Source organism: Zootoca vivipara, chromosome 10, assembly GCF_963506605.1.
Source record: "Zootoca vivipara chromosome 10, rZooViv1.1, whole genome shotgun sequence".
Classification (NCBI taxonomy): Eukaryota; Metazoa; Chordata; class Lepidosauria; order Squamata; family Lacertidae; genus Zootoca; species Zootoca vivipara.
Window position 1 is genome coordinate 68,280,039 of NC_083285.1, and position 11,041 is coordinate 68,291,079.

The window sequence follows — 11,041 nt, forward strand, 5'->3', positions numbered from 1 at the left end:
AGTGACAGGATGTTCCCCCAGAGTCCTCCATTGCCATCTATTATGCACCTTGTTCCAAATTCCAGCCATTTATTTGTTCATTAACAGACCTCAATGGTGCTTTTAGTGATTCTGTACCATTTCAAAGGAGAACTCCCCACTTCCTGGAACTCTCTCGCCACCAAAGTAAACTCACAATCAAGAAGAAAACCTCAAGCTATTTGAGGACAGCCAAGGCCAGGTAATGCTAATCAGCAACTTTTCATTCCAGACAACAAATGTCCTGGAAAGGGTATAAGCTCTCAGAAACCTTAGCTATACAGACTGCACAGACAGAACCGTTTCCTCTTCTACACTATCTCCTCTATCTTGGGTGCCCTCGTTCTGTCCCCACCAAGGTATTGTTTGCTGGAGGGCAAGGGCTAGTGGGCTTCAGTAGGAGACTGGCGCCCAGAAGTTCTGGCTCTCAGAACTGTGCTGTGCATTAAGGAGCAGGCTGGGGGGGGGGACCTGCCAACTGTCTAAGATCTCTTCATTAGTCAGAAAAGAAAGCCAGGTGACGGGCAGCCACTTAAAAGGGAATGCCTTGGTTACAGGTAAGATGCTTATCAACTGTCCTACTTTCTCAAATGAAACCAGAAGTGTGCCTCTGGACGCCTGGGGTTAACACCTGAGAGGGAGACCAAGGCACACAGACGCAGTTTGCAGAGGCACCTGCTGAGACACATAACTTTTCTCTTGCAGAGAACAGCTGGCTTTCAGAAAATGGGGGTTAGGGAAATTTAGAGGAAACACCACACTGCAAACCTGCAATACTTAAAGTTTCAGCCAAAAGGTCTAAAGATCACTTCTACTTTCAAAGAGGTGGCTGCTTGTGCCAAACTCTCATGCCTTAACTAGAGGTGTGGTGCCATGGCCTTTGCTAAATCCTCAGAGTGGTTAAGATTCCAGCCTGCAGCTAGAATGTCACATGAGCTAAAACCTCAGGAGGATTAACACAAACAACTTAACTCTTCACTGTTCTTAAGTTCAGCCTTGTTTCCTCTCAAACAAGGCAGTTTTGTGCGTCTATTCCACTGCACAGACCATTGCTTATACTGATCTCTCACTGCCTCCTGATCGGCCACATAGCTCACAAAGCAGCTGGCAAGAATGCCACTTGAAGGAGATTGGGTGGGCTGAACTAAGAAAGTGCTGGGGGTGGATGCGAGAGAAACAAGATGCAGGGTATGGTCTGAGGACACATGAGACAGCCACCTTGCTGAAGCTAAACAGGTCAGAGTCTGCTCAGTACCTGGATGGCTGAGTCCCATGATCAAAGGAAGACGGGATATAAATATATGAAACACACAAACCAAAATGTCAGGTAACTGAAATTGGTCCAAATTCGTACTGATCCATAATAACAACTCCATTACTTAATTCCTTAATGTCTGACTATCGTAAAAAAGCATGCACATCTCTTAGGCTTGGAGCAACAATTAACTATTGACCTAATTTGATTGCAAATACTCCATGAAATCATTATGGTAATGATGCCTAAAGAATTAGGCTGATGCCTACCTTAGCACACTTGCATTTTAAAATGTGGCTTATTTTTGAACAACTGCTGTTACTTCACTTTATTCCTGTTTTAGTTTCATTTTTTTAAACTGTAGACCAACCTTAGTGTTCCAGAAACATAAACCAAGGAGAACAAAATTGTTTACATTAATAGAAACTTGTCTAACATCATTAATGCTGCAATATTTCATTACCACCTTTAAAATGTTAACCATTACAAAACAACGACATCAATCAGTTTTTGTAATTAACTGAAGTATTAAGTTAACAGTAAAAACACTTGACCATTATTTGTTAGTACTTGACCAATTAACCAAATCTGTTTTGGTTAGAGCAGCTCTTCAGCTGTGCTATGGTAGAACAATGCAAAAGGAACCAAGTTTAAAACAAAAATAACCATAGCCACAGCAGGCTGCATTTGAATTGCTGGTATCATAGAATTCACGGAAATTTAGAGGCTGTTAAGTGTGCAACACACCAGATTTGAGGCTTCAGTAGTTTTCAACCTACAACGGCTGTTGACCAGAGTACAATTCAGAGCCCTCGTTCTTGACTCTCTGACTATACCCTCAATACATCAAGGCCCATCTTCTCCAACATAAGCTTGCCTGCGGACTGAGATCATTGATGGCCCTTCTCTAGATGGCCCAACTTCTGATGTTAGCTGGATGGCACAGGGGAGGGACCTTTCTCAGGTGGGGTGCCCCCATCTTTGGAAAGCTCTCCCCGGGAAGTCTTTGCAGTGCTAGGCAAATAACTTTACATTTTTGAAAGTCTGAGAATGTAATATGATTTGATTTTATTCTACCATTGTGATGCTCTTGTTTTATGGCCTCTGCTGTTTGAATACGTTTGATTCATTATTTTGATATGCCATGTTGCTGCTTCACTTATTCTAATAGTTATTCAGAAAGATAATGCTACTGAAGGGAAGGATATAACTTTTAAAAAGCTTTTTTATATAGCTAGCTAACCATACCTTCCCTTCTGCACATAATACTGTAAATCTAATAGTACTCTTATTTTTCTTTCCTATAAATGGCTTGCAGTTGACTTTGACTGGGATTAAAGTTTAACCTTTATATCATGATACAGTACACATTGTCACTGGCTCTGGTGTAAGATTAAAAGCAGAGTTCGCAGCTCTATTCCTAGCATGAACCAAGACTTCAGCAAAACTGCAATCTTTGCCCTATGTCTCTAACACTAAATTCAGACGGAGAGGCTAGTGGCTCCAACAATGCGGAGTGGGGTGTTCCCCCGCCCCAGCCAAAAGATCCGATGTCACAGTGAAACTCAGAAATCATAGAAACCTAACTACTGTAGAAACCTGTTAACTGCAAAGAAGGCCTTATGTCTACACTATTAACACACCTCATTTATTTTCCTAGAGGTATACAAAAGGTAAAATGAGATGGATTAAGAGATACTCAATAAAGGCACTCCGTACAAAACTAAACAAGCTTTTAGCCTTTGATAAATTGGGTTAAATTGATATTGACTGATTTGATTTCCATTTCAATGTGTCTACTCTGAGTATAACAACATAGTTCAATACCAATCAATTTTTCTTGATTTCCTAATGTGCTTTCAAATATGCATCAGTGAAGACAGCCATATCACATACAGGCAATAACTCAAAGGTAAACTTCCAGAGCCCAATTAATGCATTGTGTCTTAGATTTTAGGCCACATTCCCTCTTTACCACTTCTTTGTGGCTAGGCATACTACAGGATCTGCTCTTATGATGGATGGGTTTGTACTTCTGCTACAGCAGCTGAATGCTGTATTAAGCAGTATTTAAAGAAGAAATCAATGGTAGTAATTCTGAGCACCCCAGGACAGAGCTTAGCTGTGTACATCACCCTTCCTCAAGCTGGTATGTTCCAGATGTTTTGGCCTACAATCAGGGTGGATTTGATTTAAATCAAACTGATTTAAATCACGATTTAAATCACTAGTCAGTAAGGCTTGATTTAAATCATAGTTTTCTACATAAAGACTAATTCTTGCTGGTATAACTTTAATATGCAAGTAAATTAAGATTTTTAGAATAACAACTTTTCATATTAGTTTTTTATCCCCCAGTTTAATAGGTTAATCATATATGGACAACTTTACTGTTGTACTTAGGAAGGAGAAAAATAATCATTACCTTAATAATAACAATTTAAATAGATTTATTCAACTGAAACAATAACATTACAGCATATATCCACCTGATGAAGTTAAACAACAGATCAACAGAGCCAGACAGATACCTAGAGAGAACCTGCTGCAAGACAGACCCAAAAAAGAAAATAACAGAACACCACTAGTCATCACATACAGCTCCCAAGCTAAAACAGTACAACGCATCATCAGAGATCTACAGCCTCTCCTGGACAATGACAGCTCCCTTTCTCAAGCTCTGGGAGGAAGACCTTTCATTGCCTACAGACAGCCACCCAATCTTAAACAACTCCTCACCCACAATAATACAACCACCAGACTTAACATGGACACTGGTACCAGAGCCTGCAATAAACCCAGATGCCAACTTTGCTGCCACATACACCCAGACAACACCATTACTGGCCCCAACAACATCCAACATACCATCTCAGGACTATTTAATTGCTCATCCTCTAACATTGTGTATGCCATCAAATGCTAACAGTGCCCTTCAGCTCTCTATATTGGACAAACAGGCCAAACCCTACGCCAAAGGATAAATGGACATAAATCTGACATCAGGAACCAGAAGACAGAAAAACCAGTAGGAGAACACTTCAATCTCCCAGGACATTCTATACAAGATCTCAAAGTAGCTGTCTTACTACAAAAGAATTTCAGAAATAGACTGGAAAGAGAAGTTGCTGAATTGCAACTTATCACCAAGCTCAAAACCATGGAGGGACCTGGTTTGAACAGAGATATCGGATTCTTATCTCATTATACATGATAAGCGATCTTCAGCCATCTCAACCCTTGCTTTTTCATGCAAAACCATTTGCAGTCGTTTGCGGTCATCAACAGCTATCAGTCAGTCAATCACCCATTTCCACCACCCTTCTGAGTGATCCCCCCTCCCCATCCCCACCCCTCCCCACCCCTTCTCTACATAAGTGCCTGGAAACTTCCATTTCACTGTATCTGAAGAAGTGTGCATGCACACGAAAGCTCATACCAAAATAAAAACTTAGTTGGTCTTTAAGGTGCTACTGAAGGAATTTTTTTATATTACAGCATATGTTATTTGCTTAAACAAACATCCATGTTTGTTAACTAATTTGGTTAAACAAAAACAAAATATATATATTTTAAGAAACTTAGACTGTCAGCCCAGCCTACACATGAAAAACTTGTATTCCAAACAATCAGAAAAATATTGTTTCTATTCTGTTCAGTGAACTTCTTGAAACTTAGCACTGAAGGGATTGTTTCTGTATTCATAAGTTTGTAGAACAATAGGATTAGGTCTTTTTCTCAACTCTGTTCATGTTATAACATTTTTGCTGTGAAGAAGAAGCATGTGATCTCTGTTGAGTCAAATTCAGTTTTGAGAACTGCAAAAGTAAACCAAGCATCTGTGATAATATCTTGTAGGCAGAGAAACTGCCCAATAATCTTACAAAAACCTCTGTAAGAGCATGACATTGTAAATGGATTAATGCAGGCATCCCCAGACTTCAGCCCTCCAGATGTTTTGGACTACAATTCCCATCTTCCCCGACCAGTGATCCTGTTAGCTAGGGGTCATAGGAGTTGTAGGCCAAAACATCTGGAGGGCCGCAGTTTGGGGATGCCTGGATTAATGGAATTTATTTACTCCAAAAATTAAACATATACAACCTTATTCTACATAATTTAAAAACTAATCTTTATTTCATGATGGAACAACCTTTGGACGGTAATATATTTTCCTCAAAAAGCATTTTATTTTAAAAAAATCCGATTTAAATCAAAAAATTGATTAAATAAAAAAATCCGATTTAAATAAAAAAATCCGATTTTTTTATTTTATTTTTAAAAAATCATTGATTTTTATCCACCCTGCCTACAATTCCTATCAGCCCCAGCCAGTTCCATACTAGGTTACGGAAGGCTATGTATGGAATCCTTATCAAATAAAGCTCTATGTTTCTTGCCTTTATCCCACATTCAAAAGGAGTACAGGATAGCCATTTGGAGCTATCTTTGGAGAAAGAAGTGAGTGCATGTGGAATAATTGCAAGAAAGGCTTAACATGGAAGCAAAATTATTATACAGAAATCAGATCAGATTCAATTACCCCAGGAAAAAAATATTAGGCATGAGCACTCTTTTGCTTTCACAGAAATGGTTCTTTATAACAGCATTGAAGGAAGCCACTTGCCCACTGACAAAGTAAGGCATTGTGTATCGTGCCAAGCAACTATGATACCCACACCAACCACACAAAGCTGTCCTGTGGTTCAAAAGGTAGACACAAGCAGGTAAATTGGTAGATTTGCACATCCCAAGGCCAACTTAAAAAGCTGTAATTCTTCAAATGGAAAACCCAAATAGCACTCTGCTCCTAATTGCCACTGGACCCAGTCCACCAGGATGCTCTCGTTTGCAAGCCTCATGGAAAGGAACAGGAAGATCACACAGGAACAGAATAATGCTCATGCGAAGTTGCTTATTTGTGGTGGATTGCGCTGTGTGGGCCAGATCAACCCATTTTCTGTTTCTATCACCTTTAATGGTACCCAAAGATTTGTTGCCCGAGGTGACTGCCTCATTTGCTACTTCCAGTATGTGAATCATTATGATGTCCTTATCACAACACAAGGTGCTGATGTGCTTTAAACTACTCTGCTGTTGATTTCGATTATCTGCTACAACTGTTTTAAAACTGCTTTTATTTTATAATTTTAGTATTTACTGTAAACTGCTTAGAGGTTTTACTACAATCAAGTAAAAAAAATTAACAACGGACTAAATAAACGGACTAAATAAAGAAATCAGAAATTCCACTTTTTAAGCAAGTAAAACTGAGAAGGAACTTGCTCCATTTTACAGACAGTCGCGACACCTGCTCATTTACAACTAGCCAAAGACAAGCCCGCCCAGCATGGTATGGCTCCAGTCAAGACAGTTCTGCTTGGCACAGAGAGCTGAACAGAAGTTCACTCACCATCCAGTCTGGCATATGGAAAGCTGAGGCACCTGCATGGTTGTCCCACTTCTCCATCACAGACACTTTTGTGAGGCTTGGATTTTCGGCTGCCACAGGAAGGAGACTTTGATTTGGTTCTACGAGACTCCCGGTTGTGCAAAGGGTTATGCAATAATCTGTAGGCGCAGCAACTCCTTCCCAAGCCAGTGCTGTCTCAAGCAGTCAACAGAACATCTGGTTCCTCAAGGAATTGGCTTTTGCCAGAAGTCCTGGTCAAGCAAAGACTCTAAACCCTCTCTCTCATGTTTAGGCTTTCCAGCAGACACTTCCAAGGCACCACTCTCAGCACTGACTCTTAGGTCAGACGGTGTGACAGGCAGCCTCAGTGTTGTGTGAATGCGGCCAACTACCACCTGCCTATGTATATCCAACAGATGACGTCACCCAAGCAGCCGATAGCAGGGATCAATAAAGCTCAAGGTCAAGGAGGCACTCTTTTACATGCACTGCAAAATAAACGTCTTCTCACATGTAGCTTTGGTACTTGATAGCATTAAAAGTTCACGGAACTGAAGCAAAAGGGCCCAGTAGGATTTCCAGCTGCCAAGCAAGCGCACCTGGCAAAAGACCAGCAAGGCAGCGTTTAAAATTAACTTCTGAAAGCTTTGACTTTTGGGAGAACTGCAAGGCTATTGTTCTCAGCAATTATTTGCATAGACATCCACTTGCCTGCAACTCCCTCTATCGGAGAGCGGCAAGCATGCAAAATCATGCGCGCACAAACACACACACTTATCCAAAGAGGTCACAAAGAGAGTGTGCCCAGGAACAGACTGTGGGATCTGCATCTGTTAGCCTTCTGCTGTTCCCCAAGAATCACAAACACCTCAAAACACCTCTTTCCAGGCTTCACAAGTCAACACTCTGTAAGATGAACAGCATAAGTCTTAGTCCCAGTCATGTAAGCTCTCCTCACCAAAAGAGAAGCCGTTCTGCAAGGCTTTCAGAGCACCCAAAAGCAGAGTGCAATGAGATGTACACATTGTCAGTATTAAGTAGACAGGAATAAATGTCCTTAAGTGGCACTTGCTCTTAAACTTGAGTTTGCAACAAGCAGCTTTAACTCACGTATTATTTCAGTTGCAGATTAATTTCCATTTCAGTTTTGACAGGCTTATTACTTTTATTAGTTACCATTTCCAAACCTAATGGCGCAAGTTTCACTTTTAAAAATCTAAGCACTCAGCTCTCAAGGCCATGCACTACACTTGTCTCCGGCACTTAAAAAAATGGAAGGTTTGATTAAAGGGGAAGGGTGCATGCATGATCCTGACATCACACAGACTGTGGAGGACTGCTTTGGAGGTGTAGTCTTAAGCCCCCAGGACACACACACCCAACAGCAGATTAGACAAACCAATATTTTTATAATTGCTTGTCAAAACTGTAGTCAAAGATTAGGTCCCACAGCTTTTAAAAAGCACTTTGAGCTCTGGTGAAGGAAAGAAGAGACAGAAATGCTTCACATACATAAAGCAGCAAAGTTATTTGGAGCTCGAAACAATTTGCTTCAACTCATTTTATTCTCATCTACATGATAGCAAGTCCTGTCTAAAACGTACTATCATCTTCTCTATCAACTAAAACAAGCAATGAAGGCCAGAAATATTTCAGATAGGAAAATGTCGCCATTAAATCTGCCTGTCTGACACGAGCCATATGACCCTTGGATGAAAATAACTATCCAGCCACTACTTCTTTAAAATTATCAGAATATTCTCTGCCTCCTATGGCCCATATTTTAAGACTCCTGAAAAAGTAGATCCTGAAAGTCATTGGGGTGGCAAAGTTTCCCCATAAAATTAAACATTCAGTGAAGAACCTTAAAAACACAGCAGGCTTGCAAAGCCCTCGGCAATCCAGAAAAGGGTCACCTAGTAAGAAACAGGAGGATCAGGCCCTGTCTTAAGCTGGGTGGGTGTTAAGATAGAAGTTGTAGGAAGGAGGGGCAGATTTTCTTTCAGAAATGGAAAAAAAAATCCTGACAACTGCAGCCAATGCCGTCTGGTGTGCGTTGCCAGGGGAATCAGAGCAGCTCCAAGAGTCTGTATCGCATGCTGAAGGTCCAAGTTCATTTGAATGTAATCATGATGACTCATGATGTAAGCCCTTGATGACTACAGTGGTAGCTCTGGTTGTGAACGGGATCCATTCTGGAGGCCCATTCGCAACATGAAAAGGCCGCATCCTGAAGCACCGGGTCTGTGCACGCGCACAGACTTAATTCAGCGCACAAAGTGCTATTTAGCACTTCTGCGCATGCACCGAACTTGGAAGTAACCCCTTCCGGGACTTCCGGGTTCAGCGCATCCGTAGCCTGAAAAGACGTAACCCACAGCGGACGTAACATGAGGTATGACTGTACAGTCAACTTCAACAGATGCAGAGTGAGATTCTCAGCTGTCAGGTATACAGGGGTGCCTTTTTGGGGGTCAGAGTGAGGTCAGAGTGGGAAAGAAGCGCAAAGAACTACTGACAGTGATAATTAGGTAATGCAGACACTGCTAATTAGGTTTCAAATAGCCCATACTGGTCAAGAGAGAAGTTACAAAACAGGATTTGATTTATTGGGAGAGTCTTTAGGCACTGTAATGCTCAGCGTTGACACTAGAGGGAGATGTGAATCCAAAAACCACCTTGCAGGCTGGAATCCAGATGACTGTGAACAAAATTAAGAATGGAAGTGGAAGAGGGCAAAGCAATGGAACATAAATCAACACCTCTTGGTGAGAACTTAGAACAGCCAGCAATTGCTGAGATGGATCGCTACAAGCTTTATTAGTTTCAGTGTGCTTAATCAGTCTGAGTCAAGGCTTTTCTGAGCATAGCTGTGCTCAGGAAGAGATTTATCACAAGCAGGTATGCCTTAATGAGAGCTGAGAACAAATATTAAGAGAAGTTCAAAGCATGGGAGGTACATGGCAACTGAGGCCCCACGTTAAGTAGCCAGTGCTGTCCAAAATTCAGAATACATTAGTTAAAAAACTCACAGGTGTCACTGGCCTCTTGTGCAAGTTTCTGCATGTTTTTAATCTTTCTCACGAGTGAACTGAAATTATTCCCACAAAGGAGCACAAATTGAGGTGGCAAGGCTGGAATAGGAAGTATCTGTAATTGGGATGCCACATTCCTGCAACAACACCCACATGAATTCTCACTTCCATTTTCTCTCTGTGTGTTTTGCTCCTCGGGTATGAAGAACTTCCCATCCAACCCTCAGAGGTTCAGTTCCCATCTATAAAAAGTGACCAGGGATGCGGGTGGCGGTGTGGTCTAAACCACTGAGCCTCTTGGGCTTGCTTTTCGGAAGGTTGGTGGTTCGAATTCCCGCGACAGGGCAAGCTCCCGTTGCTCTGTCCCAGGCTCCTGCCAACCTAGCAGTTCAAAGTGCAAGTAGATAAATAGGTACCACTGCGGCGGGAAGGTAAACAGCATTTCTGTGAGCTCTGGCAATTGTCATGGTCCTCCGTGCGCCAGTAGCAGTTTAGTCCTGTTGGCCACATGACCCGGAAAACTGTCTGTGGACAAACGCCTGCTCCCTCGGCCTGAAAGCGAGATGAGCGCCACAACCCCATAGTCGCCTTTGACTGGACTTAACCGCCCAGGGGTCCTTTACCTTTTAAAAAAAAATAAAAAGTGACCCATTTCAAAACACTGCAAGAACAAAGTGAGACAGTGGAACACAGGGGAGGGTGAAAAACCCTCTTCATCCAAGGACTGCATTCACTTCTGGGCATTCACTTCCAGGGGCCAAAGGCAAAAGTGAGCAGTGCAACAAATGCGAGTTTTACCTTTCTACGGTGCGCTAGTTTCTACCTACACTCACACCCCTCTTCCTATCCTCCACCCAGGCAAGCAAGAAACATTATTGCACAAGAGCGTTCCTTCAGCAGGGAAGCGGCAGGGAATATCAAGCAATACTCTTGGAATTGTCACGCTAGAATGAAAGGTGATCAGGAGGGGCAGTCAAGTACTTAGAGCGTGTAACTGGCATATACAAAGCCTTCTTCAGGCGTGACTCATTAAGGCTCTTACTCATGCCTTTTCTCATATAAAAGCCCAAGCCACCCCCGTGCCATATGTTTGATCAAACTGACAACCTTTTGCCATTTCCACTCCTTCCCCCTTTCTCCCAATGCTTGGGAGTCCAGCAATTAAGCGGGACTCCAGCATCCTGCAAAGCTCATTGCGCCTCTCCACTGCATGACTAGCAATTTAGTTAAGCAAATGAAGGAAGCCGGCTATTTGAATGAAGGATGATGATGAGCAACAGTCTGGCGCCTTGCGCACCAGATGGGATCCAAAACGGCAAA

The 11,041-nt window shown here is 42.0% G+C and overlaps 1 protein-coding gene across 3 annotated transcripts in view; it reads right to left on the bottom strand.

Annotated features, from left to right (window-relative positions):
* Window positions 1-11,041, bottom strand: part of AHCYL2 (adenosylhomocysteinase like 2) — a 113,738-nt gene that overhangs the window by 60,426 nt on the left and 42,271 nt on the right. Inside the window, exon 1 of one of the 3 annotated variants that reach the window (XM_060279256.1) lies at window positions 6,687-11,036. The exons of the other annotated variants lie outside the window; for them this stretch is intronic. Within the exon in view, the coding sequence (XP_060135239.1) occupies window positions 6,687-6,743 (57 nt within the window). The 5' untranslated portion in view covers window positions 6,744-11,036. Of the gene's footprint in view, window positions 1-6,686; window positions 11,037-11,041 lie in introns of those variants that run through there. 3 annotated transcript variants of the gene reach the window in all.